Here is an 18832-nt window from a genome sequence, read left to right as displayed (position 1 = left end):
TATCCATTCATTATCATCCATTCATGTATCCATCCATCATTCACTCATTTACCCATTCATCCATCCACCCACACATCAAGCTATCAAGCTATCTCTCCATCCACCCATCCATCCATCCACCCATCCATCTATGCATCCACCCATCCATCCGCTGAGTTTCAGGCACTCACTGTTCTGGGCACTGGAGACATAGCAGTGAACACAAAAGGCAAAAATACCTCATCTTAATAGGGCTTCTAGTCTACTGGGAGGAGAGAAACACAAATAAAATAAATAAACTCTATGGTATGTCAGAAGTTTTCATTTTCACAGAGGTAAAAAAAAAGGAAGCAGGAAAGAGGGATGTGGAGTGTTGGAGAGTGGCTGAGATTATAAATCAGGTCCACAGGATGACTTCACTGAGAAGGTGGGGTTTACAGAGGATAGGGAGGAGGTGTGGTCCAGACAGTGGGCAAAGCCTGTGCAAAGGCCCTGGGGCAGGACCATTCCTGGTGTACTGAAGGAACAGCAAGGAGCTTGTGTGTCTGGAGCAGAGTGAGAGAGGGAAAGAGATGGAGGAGGGGAGAGGTCATAAAGGCGGGGAGAGGTCATAAAGGGCCTTGTGGGCTGTGGGGAGGACTTGGGGTTTTACCGTTGGGCAGGTGGGAGCCCTGGAGGACTGTGAGCAGAGGAGGGGTGAGGCCTGACTCAGGTGCTCACAGGGACCTTCAGCTTGCTGGGAGAAGTTCAGACTGTGGCTGGTGAGGGTGGGAGCTGGGAGATCAGGGGAGAGGAGACTAAGCTAGTCCAGGGGATGTGATGGGGTAGACAGAGGAGTGGGGAGACATGAGTGGACTGGAGAGGTTTAGAAGGCAGAGCCATCAGGAGGGAGGGATAGGGGAGCAGAGGTGTGAGACAGGGAGAGTCAGGGTGACTCTGCGGTCCTGTTCTGACACACTGAGGGCTTATCTCCATGACACTACGCTGACCACCAACTGCTCAGGCCAGAATGTTAGTGTGATCCTAGATCAGAATCCCCCTCGGCACTGCTGGCATCCAGGCTGGGTCATCCTCTGTGTGTGTGTGGGGGTGCTGTCCTGGCCACTGTGGGGATGGAGCAGCACCCCTGGCCCCACCCAAAGCCAGGAGCCCCCTCAGTCATGACCACCACAGATATCCCCAGACATTGCCCAGTGTTCCCTGGTTAAGGATCGCCCTGGGTGAGGCCCACTTCACCAGATCCCTCCCTATTGGATCCCAGCAAGAGATGATGATTTGACTTTTTAAATCACTACACATCACCACTCTTAGGACTGCTCAGCGTTCTGTCCACTTTCTCATAGTGCATCGCACTCCTCTTGGTCACACAGTAGGTCTGGTTCACTCAAAGGTGGCACATAGCAGGGACTCAAAAAAAAAAACAAAAACCAGTTGAGAGAAGGGGTGGGTAAGTAGGTGAATAAACAACCTTGCAGCTCTGCCTAACCACATGGGGTAGCTCTGCTGTTGCTGCTGCTGCTAAGTCTCTTCAGTCGTGTCCGACTCTGTTTGATCCCATAGACGGCAGCCCACCAGGCTCCCCTGTCCCTGGGATTCTCTAGGCAAGAACACTGGAGTGGGTTGCCATTTCCTTCTCCAGTGCATGAAAGTGAAAAGTGAAGGTGAAGTTGCTCAGTCGTGTCCGACTCTTAGTGACCTCATGGACTGCACCTTACCAGGCTCCTCCATCCATGGGATTTTCCAGGCAAGAGTACTGGAGTGGGGTGCCATTGCCTTTTCCAGGGGTAGCTCTAGATGACGACAAATCCCTTCCAGCATAGACACTGCTGTGATGAACTTGTTGTGTGTCCTTGGGGAGGTGCTCTCCCCTCTCTGAGCCTGCACTTCCCACATATATCATTTTGCTCTGGAGACCCCTAGCTGGGGCGGGAATGAGGCCTCGGGTTCCTCCTCCTAGCAGAGGGTCAGGGACAAGGATGTGATGAGTGCCCCCTTCTCACCTCTCGGATGTGGGGAACTCCACCCCCGAAGGTTGCTGGGGGAAGCCAGAGGACTGGTGAGGGAGCTCACACAATCTACCCTTGTGGCACCTCCAGGCAACCTGCCACCTTTCAGAAGTCCCTCAGAGGAGCTGAGCTCACCTGTGGTGGCAGAAATGTCCAGCCACGTTCTGGGACTCTTTGTGCCTCAGTCTCCCCACCTCAAAAACGGAGGACCCAGAGTTCACTTTCCCCAGATTCAGAGCTCCCTAAAGGACCCTGACCTTCCCCTACCCACAGCCCTCCAGGGCTCCCACCAATCTACCTGTAAAAGCTCAAAGTCCCCTCCCTGCCCTTCCCTCCTCCCTCTCTCCTGCTGACTCACTCTGCTCTAACCCCGTTCTCCCAATGCTGCAAACTTATTCTGACCTCAGGACCTTTGCACATGCTGTGCCCACTTCCTGGCATGCCTTTCTCTTGGCTTTAGAACAACCTTTTTCATCTGCCATGCAGGGCTCATCCCAGATGTCACCTCCTGACATCTTTGGTCACCCGCAGTAAGTTTTCACCCTTCAACACACATCCCTCTTTACTTCCTCCATAGCAACTTGCTCCTACTCAAGTCTTAGCTGTTTGCTCATTTAGTGTCAATCCCTCTTCTCTCCCAGACTGATTTGCGTCCTCCCAAACCAGGCACAATGCCTGGCACACCCCAGAGACTGGACAGAGGTTGTTAACTGTCTGGCTACCTGACCATTTATTAACACCAATGATGTGCAAGACGCTATTGACAGGGATTGTGTTAACTCTGTCATTATTTGCATTCTACAAATTAATGCTAATTCTTACAACTACTCTGTAAGAGAACTCTCAATACTCCTTCTCTTTTACAAGTGAGGATGCTAAGGCTCAGGAAAGATAAGGCGGCTTGTCCAAGATCACACAGAAATGAAAAGCAGAGTCAGGAATAGAAACAAAGCCTCTTGGGCTGCAAAGCTGATGGTCATTCCCATTCCCCTGATGGGGAGGAAGGTGGTAAATGTTGAGAAGGTATCCACCCAGCCACCCACTCACCCATCCATCCACCCATCTACAAATGCATACCTCCATCCATCCACCCACCTACCCATGCATCCCTCCATCCATCCACCCACCTACCCATGCATCCCTCCATCAATCCACCCGTCTACCCATGCATCCCTCCATCCATCCACCCGTCTTCCATGCATCCATTCCTCCATCCTTCCAGCCATCCATCCACTCCCTTAGTCCAGTCCTCTATGCTTCTATTCCTCCATTCTCCATCATCTGTCTACCCAACCATCTTTCCATCTATCATTCCTCCATCCATCCATCCATCTATTCATCCACCCATTCATCCACCTAGATATCTATCAGTCCATTCAGCCTTTCATCCACCTACCCACACTTGCATCCAGCAATCCACTTATCCACCCACCAAGTCATCACCATCCATCCATTCATGCCTGTAGCCGTCTACACATCATCTGTTGGCCAGGCCACACCCAAGCACCCCCTCACCCTCTCATCCTCTCCTTCCCCTAGGCCTTTGTTCATCCACATGCTCCACTTCAAAATGGTGAACAGGACACGGTCCCTACCCTCACAGAACTTACATGTCAGTGATGATCACCATGACCCCAGATCAACAGGACTATTGCTAGGTCCATGTCTTCCAAACTTAGCAGCCCCTCCCTCTGGCCCTGGTCACCTTCAATCCAAGGAGAACAAGGAACCCTGGATGGCTTTCACCTTGAGTCTACATCTCCACGATCACATCTCTTTCCCTACTTCCCTTATTTATTTTCCAAGGTGGGTCAAGTCTCAGGCTGGGAGACTATTTTGTTGTGTGACTTGGGTGTGGGTGTTGCCTGTCTCTGAGCCCCAATTCCTTGTCTATCCATGGGGGAGGGGCTGGTTCTCTAAGAACCATTGTGACCTAAGCATGTGTCTGTTTATTTGTGTCCTTTTCATCCCACACTGTGAGCCTCAACCCCAAGGGGAAGCTTCTGTTGTATCCGCCCAGGTGTGTGAGAAGTGTGCATATTACAGATAAGGCTAGGAGGCTGGCAAGAGGCTGATGGTAGCAATGACAGTTAACAGGACATGAAGCTTTCTTTCCACACGGGTCTGAGATCCTCCTCTGCTCTAAATTCTTCCATGGCTCCCCAGTGTCCTCAGTAAAGATCCAAGCTCAGTGCAGCATAAGAGGCCCTTCAGGGTTGAGTCCCTGACTTCAAGGTTGACTCCCTGGCCTCAACTACCATGCCTCACCTAATTCCTCCTCGACTCCAGCTGTGCTCCTTCACACCTCCAGGCCTTTGCAAACCCAGTTCCCTCTGCCCACATCCACGAGGACAGAGACAGTCACCTGGCTGGCTCACTGCTGTGTTTCACATCCACCATAGGGCTCAGAACATAGAAAGCGCTTCTGTGAATAAACACATGAAATGCTTTCTCCACCTAGCAAATTCCTATTCACCCTTCAAAGCCCCAGTTCTAATCCCCCTCCTCCACCCAGCTGGATTCCCTAGGCAGAGCCTTCAACTCCCTATCCAGTTCTCTCAACACTGCACCCCTTCCCTTTGAAACACCCTGACCATTCCAGCTGTAGGTGCCAATGTGTAGCTCTGCTCATTAGGGGGGTCTCAGATCTCTCTTGCCTAGTACAAGGCCCCAGAAGGCTTTCAGGAAGTGTTGGCTAAATGAATGAGTGTGGTCCTACTGAGTGCTCCTAATGGCCAGGGTCTCATCAGCCAATATCAGGGTTTAAAGAGACAGCAAATGTCATCAAAAGGGAACCATGGGGCTCCCAGGACCCTCTGCTGTTTCCCCACCAAGGCAAAACTCCATCCACTCCTAACCTGGAGGGTCTTTGCACATGCTCTGCCAGGATCACCTTTCCCCATCAACAGATCCTTCAGGTCTCAGCTTAGTAGCATAACAAGCATAGGCTCTGCGCCCAGCCCTGTGTCAAGAGCTTTAACCACTATTCTGGCCCTCATCTCCCTTAACTCTCCTCAAGATGGGAGGCCCCACTGGTCTCACAACTCTTTTACAGATGACAACACTGAGCCTTGAAAAGTTGAAGGCAGCTGCCCAAGTTTCCATAGCCAAGAAGATGCAGAGAAACCAGACATCCTAACTGCTCTCCCTTATCAACTGCCTCCTCCAGGAAGCCCTCCTGGGCTCCACACCTGCAGCAGCTGGGGCCTCCTCTGGATTGTCCCTGCGGATGTGCGTCCACCATCTCAGCCCTGACATCAATGCCTTGGAACTTCCGGTTCCTAACTGTGTGGGCCCCCCCTCCCCGCCGCCCCCCCCCCAACTCCCCCGCAGCACATCACCACCAAATGGGATCTGGGGGTGGGAGGAGTCTGGGAGAGGATATTTCTCTATTTTGCCAACACTGTATCCTGGGTCTGGAAGAAATAGTGGTTCCATTAATAGATGGCTTCACAGCCTGTTGACTCCATCATGCCCCCCAGGAATTCCTGTTTGCCTGCACTCTCAGACCCGCACACAACAGGCGCTCAACCAATGCACTCTGCCTAACGGAAGGCAGAAAGGATGTCATGGTCACCCATAAGGTCCCCAGGGCCTCATAAAAGCCTGTTAGCCCCCTGAGGATGGAGTGGTTGGGGAAACTAAGGCATGGAGGGAGGCGTGCCCAGCTCGAAGCCACACAGCCAGCCCTGGTGGCTTGCCCCCCGCCCCCTCCCTGCCCACCCGCCGCTGTCCCCTCCCTTCGTCCCTCCTCACCGGGCAGCGCCTGCCGGCCGCCCAGCCCGCCGGCTCCCTGGGGCTGGCACGTCACACACGGAATTTCATGCCTGGAGCTCGGCGTGCTCCAGCCTCTCCCCCCACCCTCCGTCACCCCCCAACCGCCAGCCGAGCAGCTGGTGCTCCCATGGAAACTGCAGGCCCCCACCCGGCACCCCCCCTCCTTACCGGCCCCCTTCACAACCTCCGCTTTAAGACAAATATTGTCATTAACATGCAAATGCATATACGATTACCATAAAGGGGGCCGCGCAGCGGTGGCGGACGAAGCGATAGCGGGCTCCTGCCCCGGGCAGGGCGGGTATTAATATTCAAGCCGATCGCGCGAGAGAGGGCCCGAGCCACATCAGGCACCTGGGAGGAAGGGAGGGCATGTGTACCCAGCCCTCTCCGAGGGAGGGTCCCAGAGGGGGCCCGTCCCCCCAGCAGGTGGCTGGAGGGGACTATGACGGGACCCTGATCAGTGGGAGCCCCTCCAATTCCTGGCCTGAGCCCCTGGCTGGGCTGGGGGCACCAGGCAAGGCCTTTCTCTAGATGAGGCGCAGATCTGAGCAGAGGGGAAGCAGTCTCTTGGCCTCCCTGCCCCCCCAACTCTCTCCCCAACTCCCGCCCTCTCTCTGCCTTCCCCTGTGGGTGGGGATGGGGGGAGGCTTCGTCAGTCTCCCCCTCCCTCTGTCTCTGTGTATCTCTCTCCTCTGCTCTTGCCAAGCCTCTCCACCTCTGTCTCTGTCTCCATCTCTCGATCTTAAAAACAAAAACAGCCAGCACCCATGGGTCTGCGCTCTTCCAGAGAAACCTCCACTTCTTCCCTGCCTTTCTCTTGGTCCCAGCAGGGAGGCCCCCCGCACAGACCCTTAGGAATGGGGGTGCCCCCACCTCACCCCTGGCTGGTGGCTGTCAGATGTCATAGCCCCACCCCCTCCCTTCCCCTCCCCAGCACCACCCCTGGGGAAGGTGGGGGTCCCGGCTCAGCTTGTCACTCCTTCACCCCACAGATACACTTCTGCTTCTTTGGCCTGGGTGGGAGACAGGTGTGTGACAGCTGGGTGAGGGGCACCTCTGGTCAGTCCTTGGGACCCAGTATTTGCCCCTCCAGCCTCAGTTTCCCTTCCACATGAAATGCACAGATGCTCACAAGCCTGTGGGAGTCACGATCCCATCAGCAGCAATCAACCAGGCCCCCCATTGTAAAAATTAAGGGTGAGACAGTGATCATGGGAATAATGCAATACTGGATGTCCATTCTCCTGCTGGCTGCAGGGGCCACAGGGCCACAGTCAGTGTTCTCAGCGCCCCTGGTGCCCAGCCTCCAGGGGCCCCCCAAGGCTCTCTAGGGATTTCTCTCCACAACCTGAGGTCCACATTCCCACCCCTGGGCTCTCAGCCAGCACCCTCAGTAGGCACCCTGCACCCTGCAGGTTCCCCAGAAACAAAACCAGATGAGTGTTAGCAGGAGGTGCCTGGACCTCCCCACGCATCATTCCACTTCCCTTTGGCTGAGGCCCAGAGAGTGACAGCCACTGGCCAGAAGTCACACAGCTAAGCACCCCCACAGCAGGCCTCCAGCCCAGCTTCTGGCCCTTGAGACAACTCCCATCTTCAACACCCCCTCAACTCCCTCCCACAGATAAAGTCCTACCAGGCCCAGCACAGGTGGGATAAGGAGGAGCCTCCATTGGTGTCCTGAGGGCACTGGGTTGGACAGGTGGATATGGAGAGAAGGCCCTCCACTCAATTACCCCCAGGCCCTATATCTGGGGCTCCAACCTGCCTAGGGCTCCTGCAAAGTGGATGTGAGGGACACCCAGCTCCTTAATTTTCACCCTCCAAGGAAAGACTGCAAATGGGAAACACACTGAGGCACCCCCTAGTCCCAACATTCTCCAGCCAGAAAAAAAAAAACCTGCATTCATGAGACCCTGTTCTGTCGACAACAGGTAAACTGAGGCTCTCAGGTCAGTGAAAATCCAGCCAGTCTCTCCCTTACCCTTCTGTGGGGGTGGTAGGGTTCTCCAGGAGAGATTTAAAAATGAGAAAAGACGGGAGGACCGCCGGGTGGCTCCATCTCCCCACGCCCCATCTGTCTCCGAGACCCAGAGCTCGCCAGCAGCCTTTCATTCAATGTTTGGGGGGGGCACGTGGACACCACCTCCATCAGAATCTTTCTAGAAATGAGCCCTTCGGACACACTGGGGGTTCGGGTTGTGGAAAGACCCCTCACACAGCTGTGGATCCCTCAGCTTGACTCATGGGTGAGCACAAGCCCTTTGCCCTCCTAGGCCACAGGGAGCGGTTAGATTTTCCAGGCCGGTTTTTTTTTTTTTTGGGTGATGGTTGGATTTGAAAGAGATGGGGGATGGGAGGAGCTGCTTTCCTCCCCCTGGGTATCAGCTGGAGGGGCTAGCTGAAGTGGCAGGCCTGGACTTCAACCCACCAGATCCTCCCTATGGCCAGTCCCAACCCATCATTCACTGATTCATTCATTTGTTCATTATTCATTCATTCAACAAACACGTATTCATGCTTACCATGCCTGCCACACAGAGAGGAAGATGGGGATGAATGCAGTCTGAAATAGGTCACGGGCCCTGATCCAACCCCAAGGCCCCTCCAGGGTCTCACCGAGGGTGTCAGCACAAAGTCTTCACCGTCCCCACCCCTCAGTCCCCATCCCCTGCCAGGAGAACTGCCAGGGCCACCCCAATCCAGACACTGTGCCGTGATCTGAGCCCAGGGCTGGGGCCACAGTCCCCAGCACCCCCTGTCAGCATGCCAACAGAGAATCAGGTGGCAGGGAGGCAGGCAGGCCTTCCCACCCGACCTGCCTCCTCTGCTGGGCTCACAGGTCGCCCACACCTCCCTGTCCACCCCAGGATCTGGGCTCTGCCAGATGGACAGCCCAAGCTCATCATCTTTGGCCTCAGCCCTCAACACACTGCTAACAGGCTTGGCCAGTTTTAACTTGAGCCAAAGGTGGAGGCGGCAGTCTGGGTGCGGAGGGGGCGGTGGGTGGCACAGAGAAATGGAGGGGGAATGCTGATCCAAACAGAGAGGGTGGGCATGGGGGAGGGTACACGGTAGCCTTTGAACCACCCAAGAGGCCGGTGCTCCCCCTGACTGGCTTAGCTGCCTGCACCCCCACCCCCCCACCCGCTTTCTTTGTAGTTACCGATTAGCCCGAGATCCTGAGCATCCGTGTCCCCCGCGGCCGGCTGGACCTGCCCCGCCGGCCTGGCTTTGTGCAAATGACCAAAGCAATGAAATCCAGTGGTGCAAACTTCCCCGACGGGCCTGGGGAGGCCGAATGAATGGAGGGGGGGTGCACAGGGAGGGGTGGCAGTGTTTAGGCAGCTTCCCAGCAAAGGGGCAAGAAAGAGTGGGTGAGGGAGGAAGGACGGGGTGGGGGTCTAGAGGGAATGAGAGGGAGAGGGAGAGAGGGAAGGATGCTGGGGCGGGGAGGATGGGAGGAAGGGGGAGATGAGAGAGGAGAGAAAAGGGAAGAGGAGAGAGAGGGAGAGGGAGAGAGAGACAGAGAGAGAGAATGCCGGAAGGTGGGGAGGGAGGGAGTGGGGGCGGAGGAGGGGAGGGGGCCAGCTCGGATCTGTCAGCTGCACCCCCAGAGGGGGGAGGAGGGGTGGGTAGACCGGGGTTGGGGGGGAAGAAATGATGCCGTGGCAGAGGCAAGCGGAGGGAGGAGGTGAGGAGAGGAAGGTTGGTGGCGGGGAGAAGATGCCGGAAGGTGGGGTGGGGAGGCCGAGGGAGGAGAGGGGAGGGGAGGGGAGCGAGCCGGGCGCCCACCTTTGTGCATGCCCGTGTAGGGGTCTTTGAGCACCGTGAGCTCATAGATGCGGCCGAACTGCTCGAAGAGTGGCTTGAGGTCCTTCTCGTCCAGGTTTCGCGGGATCTGGCCCACGAAGAGCTTGATGGCGTCCAGGTCCTTCGTGCCGTCGGGCTGCCCCCCGGGGGGCTCGGGCCCGCTGCTGCCCACGGGCGAGGGCCGCGGCTGCAGGAGCTGCTGCTGCTGCCGGCGCGCCTCGCTCTCCGTCAGGCGGGCCATGGCGGGCGAAGGCGGGCGGCGGGCGCGGGACCGAGCCGGCGGCGGCGGCGGCGGGCGGCGGGCGGACTCGCAGCTGGAGCGACGGACACCGCCTCCCGCCTCCCTCCCGCCGGGTCCCCGCGCCCTCCTCCCTCCTCCGCGCGCCCGCTCGCGCCAGCATCAGGACCACAAAAGGGCGGCTCCGCAGCGGCCCCTGGCGGCCAGAGAGCTCCTCGCCGCGGCGGCGCCCCCGCGCGCAGCGTCTATCCCGAATCGCACTTGAACATCCTGCATCCCACACATCCGGCATCCTTCCTGGCCGCCCTGTCCCAGCCGGAAAACTGAGGCCAGCGGGCTCGTAACCCCTGCCTTCTGGGTGGGTGACGGCAAATCTTTAGGCAGGACCGACCGGGCTTCGAGGTGGCTCGAGGTCTTCCCACTGATAACACCAGGAAAAACACAAAAAGTAGCACACAGTTCTACGGGGCGCTCACTTGGCTTTTACAGGACTGTCCATGGAATGGTTAAGCAGACAGAATAATAACATTAATAATAATAAAAATAATAGCAACAAGAAGGAGTATTTTGATAATACTATGCTCAGCACTTTTACGTTTGTAACTTACGGAATAGAAACAGCGATCATTGTGTTATATCCTCAGCGACACTTTTGGTCACACTTGCCACGGGCACATACTGTTCAAAATATATAGAAAGAAATGGATGCATTTGAGCCAAGTGCTCTATGGGCATCACGCCATCCCTGCTAAAACTCTCCATCAAAACCCAAGGAGGTTGTCACCTCACACTGGCCATCATCAAAAAGCCTACAAATAATAAATGCTAGAGAGGGTGTGGATAGAAGGGACCCCTCCTACACTGTTGGTGGGAATGTAAATTGGAGCAGTCACTATGGAGAACAGTATGGAGGTTCCTCAAGAAGCTGAAAATAGATCTATCATATGATCCAGCAATCCCATTCTTGGGCATATATTTGGAGAAAACTTGAATTTGAAAAGATACATGCATTCCAAAGATACATAGCAGCACTATTTACAATAGCCAAGAAATGGAAGCAAGCTAGATGTCCATCAACAGATGAATGGGTAAAGAAGATGTGGTATGTACGTCTGTGTGTATACACACACACACACACACACACACACACACACACACACACCAGAATACTACTCAGCCATAAAAAAGAATGAAATAATGCCATTTGCAGCAACGTGGATGGACCTAGAGATTCTCATAGTAAGTGAAGTAAGTCAGGCAGAGAAAAACAAATATCATATGATATCACTTAAATGTGGAATCAAAACAAAATGAGGCAAATGAACTTATTTACAAAACAGACTCACAGATATAGGAAACAAATTTATGGTTACTAAATGGAAAGGGGGGTATAAGTTAGGAATTTGGGATTAGTAGATACAATAAATTATATTATCTATATTAGTAGATATATTAGTATTATATTATTTATATTAGTAGATATATATCTATGTTATATCTATATAGATATATATAATATATATATAATTAGTAAATATAGAAAATAGATAACAACAAGAACCTACTCTATAATACAGGGAACTATATATATTCAATATTTTGTAACAATTTATAATGGAAAAGAATTTGAAAAAGAATATATACATATACATATGTACACAGCCACTTTGCTGTACACCTGAAACTAACACAGCATTGTAAATCAACTACAATTCAATATAAAAAAATATCCAAAGATGTCTCCAAATTAAAGCCTGAGTTTCCTGCAGCACCTCCCTGCCCTCCCCTCCACCTTCTCTCTCCCTTGCTCAGTCTGCTCCAGACACATGCACCACTTCACTGGTGCCCCAACACATGAGCTGTGGTGCTGCCTCAGGGCCTTTGCACAACTGTGCCTGGAATGCCCTTCGCCCAGTCCGCTCCTTCAGTCTCCCATCACTTTCTGTGTCTACCTGATCTAAAATCATTTAGCCACCATTACTTCTTTTCTCAGGCTTCCTTTTTCTTCCATAGCATTTATACTCATGATAATTTAATTAATTTAATTCTCTGTTCAGTTCAATCACTCACTCATGTCTGACTCTTTGCAACCCCATGGACTGTAGCACACCAGGTTTCCTTGTCCATCACCAACTCCTGGAACTTGCTCAAACTCATGTCCATTGAGTCGGGGATGCCATCCAACTATCTCATCCTCTGTCATCCCCTTCTCCTCCTGCCTTCAATCTTTCCCAGCATCAGGGTCTTTTCAAATGAGTCAGTTCTTTGCATCATTATATATTGATTGATTGATTGATAAGTCACTTTGCTCTCTTTCCAACACCAGGCTCTGTTCTCAGTGCTTGACTCAATCCACAGCACAATGCCTGGGATGAGTACAGACAAATAAACCAGATACCTTATTATTATTAGCCATGCTGCAAGGCGTGTGGGCTCTTAGTTTCCCCACCAGGGATAGCCCTCCGCAGAGTCTTAACCACTAGTCCACGAGGGAAGCCCCTAAACCAGATACTTTGGACTGTGTTCAATGCAATGGAGGAAACAGAAGTAGAGAGATGGCTTTAGGAGGCAAATTCAGGGAAGGCTTAGAGAGGATGGCCTTTAAGAATGAAAAGGCAGATGCAAAGGCCCTGAGGCAGGGTTGGAGGAACTGGGGTCAGAGGTTGTAAGATAAAAAGCACCACACAGCCACTGGAGGGGTCAGTCTACTGACCCTGACTTTAGTTTAAATGTATTTTCTTTGTTTTTTGTTTTTTCTTAATACAGAAGGCTTCTTTTCTCTCTCTCTCTCTCTCTCTCTCTCTCTCTCTCTCTCTCTCTCTCTCTCTCTCGTTTTTTACAATTTATTTTTTGGTCATGTAGCATGTGGGATCTTAGTCCCCTGATCCAGGATCAAACTCATGCCCCTGCAGTGGAAGCATGGAGTCTTAACCACTGGACCACCAGCGAAGTCCCTCTTTTTTTTTTTTTTGAAACAAAAACAGGATCAGTCATAGTGCTGTAATGAGCCAAAGGAAAAATCAGTAATTCTGATTCTATTTAAAATGTTGACCTTTTTGTTCATCATGGATTTTTTTCAGCATTATTTTTAGTTTTTGAAAACTATTATATTAAAATATTCTCTATTTTTCTCTATCCTTAAAGTTTGCTCCTCAGTAGAGGTCACCCTCATAGCAAGCATAAGAGGTGGGTAATGTTACTATACCTACTTTACAGAGGGGGAAACTGAGGCCCAGAGAGGTCAAGTCACTTGGGCAAGGTCACACACTGAGACTGCTGGGATATGAACCCACATGCTTCCCACAGTCCCACAGCATCTTCCCCATGTTTTAGACAGCCAAGCTCCAATTTCCTTATTTGCCAAGTTAGGACTAAAGAGGGTGAAGCCCCTGGCATGGATTCAGTGATGCTAATAGGTGAGGCTCAGCATAAAACCAGGAGCACCTTTAGCATTCAATAAATGGCTGTTACCCTGCCTGATACCAGCAGCCACCCCAAGACAGGATTGAGGGAGGAGCAGAACCCGGGTAAGGGATCCAGTGTCCTCCTAGAACACCCCACCCCTTGACCCTGCACCCCTGGTTCTCAGCTCAGCCTGGGGCTGAGCTGGTGGTGCTGGGCTGGAGACAGGCTCTGTCTCCATGGAGACAGGATGCTGAAGCCCTGTGGCCCTCTGATATGCTGGGAGAGTCATTTAAAAGAATAAAAATAAAACCCCACCAGCTCTCTTGTGAGTCAAAGAGGCATTTTCCTCAGCCTCTTTCTCCCACTGGGGACAAGGAGTGGGGAAGAGCCCAGTATAACTTGAGTCTGAACTCCATGATCTAAAATTCAGTAACTGTGTGTGATCAGTCGTGTCCAACTCTTAGTGACCCCCATGGACTGTAGCCCACCAGGTTCCTCTGTCCATGGAATTCTCCAGGCAACATTAGTGGAGTGGGTTGCCATTTCCTTTTCCAGGGGAATCTTCCTGATCCAGGGATCAAACGCTCATCTATTGCATCTCCCACACTGGCAGGAGAATTCTTTACCACTAGCATCCCACCTCCTGAGCAATCTTCACCCCTGGCGTTTATTCCCTGACACACATCAGCCATATCAGGGAACAGGTCATGGCAGAGAAAACCAAGACTGTGTAGCTGAGGGCACCTAGAACACTTGAGGCTGACTTTGATTTTATTATCAGCAGAGGAAAGCTGGTCACACCGGCTTCGTGGCAGGAGGTCCTTGGTCTGGGCTGTTACTTAAAAGACAGTGAGGGTGGGAACAGAGCCTGATGGGGAATCTGGGGCTGAGTTACTTCCCAGCCGGTTGACTGGCTCTCAGGATCTGCTGTCAAAAACCTGCCCGAGGACCTTTGCACAGTCTCCCAGAATAGAGTTTCTCAAAATAATTAAACAGACTTAATTTATCTTAAAGGAAAACTCCCTACAGTTGGGATCAGGTCATTCTCTGTGCAGGGGAGGTGGGGGGTGCTGTTGAGCAGCTTCCCTGCCCCACCCTCTTGGTGCCAAGGGCACCCCCAGTTGTGACAGTTGTCCCTAGATGTGGCCCAGGGTCCAAGGTGAGAACTGCTGATGTGAATGGGTAAGGTGCTTACTTTGGCTTACCTTGGCAGAGGGGCCAGACTGGGATCAGGGGGGCAGTGTCCAGGCGGCACTGCCCCTCAGATGTGCAGGAGACCACCTGGGCAGGCATTCCCTTGAAAACACAGAACCGCCCCCAACCCCATGGGTATGATGAGGGGCATGGGACTCTATTTCAAACCAGTCTCCAAGTGAGGGGCAGCAAAGGTGTGAGGAGACAGCCACTGTGTCCCCGTCTCGACGTTTACAGGCAAGACTCTCATTTCACGGGGTGTGGGTTCATTTCACAGGGCGTGGGTGTGATGACGACTGAGCCCATGAAGGGAAATGTCCTTTCTGGGTCCTGGTCTTGCCATCCTTGGTTTGGGGGTTCATCCGGTGGTGGTGGGAGGGTCAGCCAGTGGGACTGGGGGCCCAGCCTGGAGCACCAGTGCCAGTGGTCTCTGCACTGCCAGCCCAAGTGTCATCCTGGGTAAAGGTCAGCCATGCCCCGTCCCCTTGGACCCTGTGTCCTTCGGCCTCATCCCTTCAGTGCCCCCAAGACCCTCATTGTCCAGGCTGTGTACACCTCCTCTGGCACATCCCCAGAGATGTGCCCATCCGACAGGGCTTAGGGGCTCAGGGTTTGTCCCCCAGAAACACTGTACCACAGTCCCCACCCGCCCGAGATGCCTCCTGCCTTCACACATTTAAGGATACAAGGCACCCGGGGCTGTCCAGGGCTCAGTGCCCCCAGCCCCTCTGCCCTCCCTCTGCTGGGATGGAACTGCCCAGATCCTCTCTGACCCTCGCCATTTGGCTTCAGGGATGGGAAAAGGTTTTTCATCGAGCCAACCCCTTGCTGCCCCCTGTCTCAGCAAACCGCACTCCCTGGACACAGCCAGGGGGTGGGGGTGGGGGGAATCTGAAACACAACTCTGTCACCCCCTGAGCAAATCTCTCTCCCGTGCGGAGGTGGGGGAAGAAAAGGAGGGGCTGGAAATAGGAGTAGGGACCCAGCCATGCACCCCTCAGTGATCATGGTCTCTTCCCCCCATCCCTCCTCTGCTGTGGCTCTGCCCCTTTGGCCCTAGGAGTGGACACCTGCCCCTCAGGGCTTCTTCCTTCCTCTTCTGAGCCTGGGAACAAGAGGGCCTGGGTGTTGAACTAGGGAGTTTGTCAGAGGATCTTCCCCCTCCCCAAGTTAGAATGAGAAAGAGATGAATAAATGCTCTTTTCTGAATGAGCTAGCCTTACTGTGTTTCTGTAACTCGCCATCAAAACGGCATGAGAGTCTGTATTGCAGGATTCCATTTCTGTGAAATGTTCAGAACAGGCAGAATCCAGAGACATACAGTGCGTTTGTGGTTACCAGGGGCTGGGACAGAGGCTGGGGAGGTGACTGCTCATGAGAGCAGGGTTTCCTTTCAGGAGTGGGATAGGACGTTCTGGAATTAGATGGAGCTGACAGATACACAGCTCTGTGAATGGACTAAAACCCACTGAACTATACACATTGAAATGGCAAATGTTATGGTGTGTAAATGTATCTCAATAAGACTTAAAAAAAGAAAAATAAAAAAGGTGGGAGACTTCCCTGGTGGTCCAGGGGTTAAGATTCTGCACTCCCACCTGGGGGACACGGGTTCAATCCCCAGCTGGGGAACTAGGATCCCACATGCTGCAGGACGCAGCCAAATAATAAAAAAATATATATTTTTAAAAGTGACTGCCAGCAGCGTCCTGTTGCCAAGGGACCTTAAGGCAAGATACTTCTCCTGCCCAGAAACCCTTTTGTCCTCTGCAAACTGGACATAGATGCAAGTATGTGATCCTGACCCGTGCCTTTAGCAGAGGAATGGAAGGAGGGTCCCCGCTGGGCACCAGGTCCCGGTGGTTTCAAGCAGGAGCTGTCAGTGGTTGCCGACCCTTGGACTAAAGGATCAACCTTCAACTTGCTCATTAATCACAAAGGGGGAACAGTGACTCTCTTGTGGGACACCCAGCAGACACATCGCCCTGAGCTTGGCAATGACACCCCCACTTCATTCCTGGTTCCTGTACCAGCGCCCCCTGTACCCCTGCTCCTCCTCTCCCTTAATTTTTTTCTGGACCTTCTGTAGGTCAAATATGATTAAAATTATCAATAACTCTCAGAACTGAGGCTGAAATGTCAAAAGAAGCCAAGGATGTGTGTGTGTGTGTGTGTGTGTGTGTGTGTTAGTCACTCAGTTGTGTCCAACTCTTTGCAGCCCCATGGACTGTAGCCCGCCAATGGAATTCTCCAGGCAAGACTACTGGAGTGGGTAGCCACTTCCATTCTCCAGGGGATCTTCCCGAACCAGGGATCGAACCTGGGTCTCCTACATTGCAGTCAGACTCTTTACTGTCTGAGCCACTTGGGAAGCTCCTGAACTGAGGCTGAAATGTCCAAAGCAGCCCAGGACGTGTGTCCCCTGCAAAAGGACTGTACCACCAGTCTGTTCTGGTAGCTGCCAGATGTGTCCTATGGTGAGAAAGGGGAGAAACCAGAGGGCAGTGGACCCCCCACAGTGGGGGCCTGTGGACTTCTGGGGGGCTGGAACAGTAAGCATTTGAGGGTTTGTGGCCCCTGCAGTGAGAAAACAGCTGAGGGTGATTCACAGCTGGGTGAGTCTGGTTGTGGCCATGTGCCAATAAAGCTTTATTTACAAAGATGGGCAGTGGGCCAGACACAGTCAAGGGCCACAGTTCTCTGGCATCTGGTTAAACACACTCCCTCCTGAGAAGCACCTATGAAGGCTTGTGATGGTATGAACATCAGCAGGGCGCCAGTAGATAAGCCATTGTCCCTTCTGAGTTCAGAATACTACACAGCAGGGAAAAGGAGCATGGAGTGTAAGTGAGAGATACCAAAACAAGAGTTAATGCAAGAGAAGGACAGTACAATGTGACTCACAGATGTGTAGGCCACACACAAGCAAAGCTGAATATTGTGTACATATCCATAAACAAGACGCTTGTTTCTTGTAAGGAAAGCTATGACAAACCTAGACAGCATATTAAAAAGCAGAGGCATCACTTTGCCAATAAAGGTCTGTCTAATCAAAGCTATGATTTTTCCAGTAGTCATGTACAGGTGTGAGAGCTGGACCATAAAGAAGGCTGAATGCCGAAGAATTGATGCTTTCAAACTGTGGTGCTGGAGAAGACTTTTGAGAGTCCTTTGGACTGCAAGGAGATCAAACCAGCCAATCCAAAAGGAAATCAACCCTGAATATTCATTGGAAGGACTGATGCTGAAGCTGAAGCTCCAATAGTTTAGCCACCTGATAAGAAGGGCCAACTCATTGGAAAAGACCCTGATACTGAGAAAGGTTAAAGGCAGAAGAAGGGGACAACAGAGGATGAGATGGTTAGATAGCATCATTGATTCAATTCAATGGACATGAGTTTGAGCAAACTCTGGGAGATAGTGGAGGACAGAGGAGGCTGGTGTGCTGCAGTCCACGGGATTGCAGACTTGGACATGACTGAGTGGCTGAACAACAACATAACCTTAAACACACACATAAACATTTTTAAGAGTGAGAAAGTTACAGTGGGAGATGCCTCTGTGCAGAAAGAGGAGAGACCAAGGTGGTTTCACCAGATGCTCTTCCTGCTTTATAGCCTTAAAACACAGACCCTGGAAAGAGATCGATGCCACTGGGGTCCCAGTAGGGGACTGCACTTTTGCCCAAATCATTTGCTGCTGCCCAGGGTTGATGGAGACCTGCGGTCATGTTCACTGATGCTCAGGGAGCCCACAGAACAGGGTCATCTTCCCAACTGTCCCCTGGGAGTCAGTGGCCTTGCCGCAGCCCTCCTCTCCTCTGCCCTTCCTTCCCCACAGCTTCCCATCACTCTCACAGCATGCAGCAAATGCCCACCAACTCCCCAGGGGCCTCTTGTGCCCCACCTCCTTCCTCTCTCCCCCTCCATCACTGCCCCACCCACACAGGCCCCCTCCTCACTGCTCCTGCAACTCGCCAGGCCTGGTCCTGCCCCAGGGCCTTTGCACGGGCTGTGCACTCTGCTTGGACCACTGTCCTGAATTTCCATATGGCTTAGTCCCTCCTGTCACCCTGATTTCACTCAAAAGCCCGCTCATATCCACCTGGGAGGTTTATTTTTACTCCAGTGGACCGCAGGCCCCAGGGTCTCTGCTTGGCAGCTGCATCTGTATGCCCAGCAGGGCACCTGGCACATGCTGGGGAAATACAGGCTGACTCCACAGTTGAATGAGACTGATCTGCAGTGGCGGGACCAGAGGGCACCTGGGGACAAGGAGGCCACAGGGAGGGGTCATGGATGGAAGCCAGGAGCGCTGAGGGCGATGCATACACCATGCCTTCCATGTGGCAATGGTTCCATGGGTGTAACATGTGTGCACCTCTCACCGCCTAACATGCCTACGGACAGAAATACTG

At 52.7% G+C, this 18832-nt stretch overlaps 1 protein-coding gene across 5 annotated transcripts in view; it reads right to left on the bottom strand.

Annotated features, from left to right (window-relative positions):
- Positions 1-9892, bottom strand: part of CELF5 (CUGBP Elav-like family member 5) — a 51402-nt gene extending 41510 nt beyond the window's left edge. For 4 of the 5 annotated variants that reach the window (XM_027547179.1, XM_027547181.1, XM_027547180.1 and 1 more), the window contains exon 1: positions 9561-9849. In XM_027547179.1, the coding sequence (XP_027402980.1) occupies positions 9561-9819 (259 nt within the window). In that variant the 5' untranslated portion in view covers positions 9820-9849. Of the gene's footprint in view, positions 1-9560 lie in introns of all 5 variants that reach the window. The other variant, XM_027547182.1, reaches the window with a different exon arrangement.
- Positions 9893-18832: the final 8940 nt, after the last annotated feature.

Source organism: Bos indicus x Bos taurus, chromosome 7 (genome assembly GCF_003369695.1).
Source record: "Bos indicus x Bos taurus breed Angus x Brahman F1 hybrid chromosome 7, Bos_hybrid_MaternalHap_v2.0, whole genome shotgun sequence".
NCBI lineage: Eukaryota > Metazoa > Chordata > Mammalia > Artiodactyla > Bovidae > Bos > Bos indicus x Bos taurus.
Note: the sequence above shows the minus strand (reverse complement) of the source record. Positions and strands in the feature narration are given on the sequence as shown.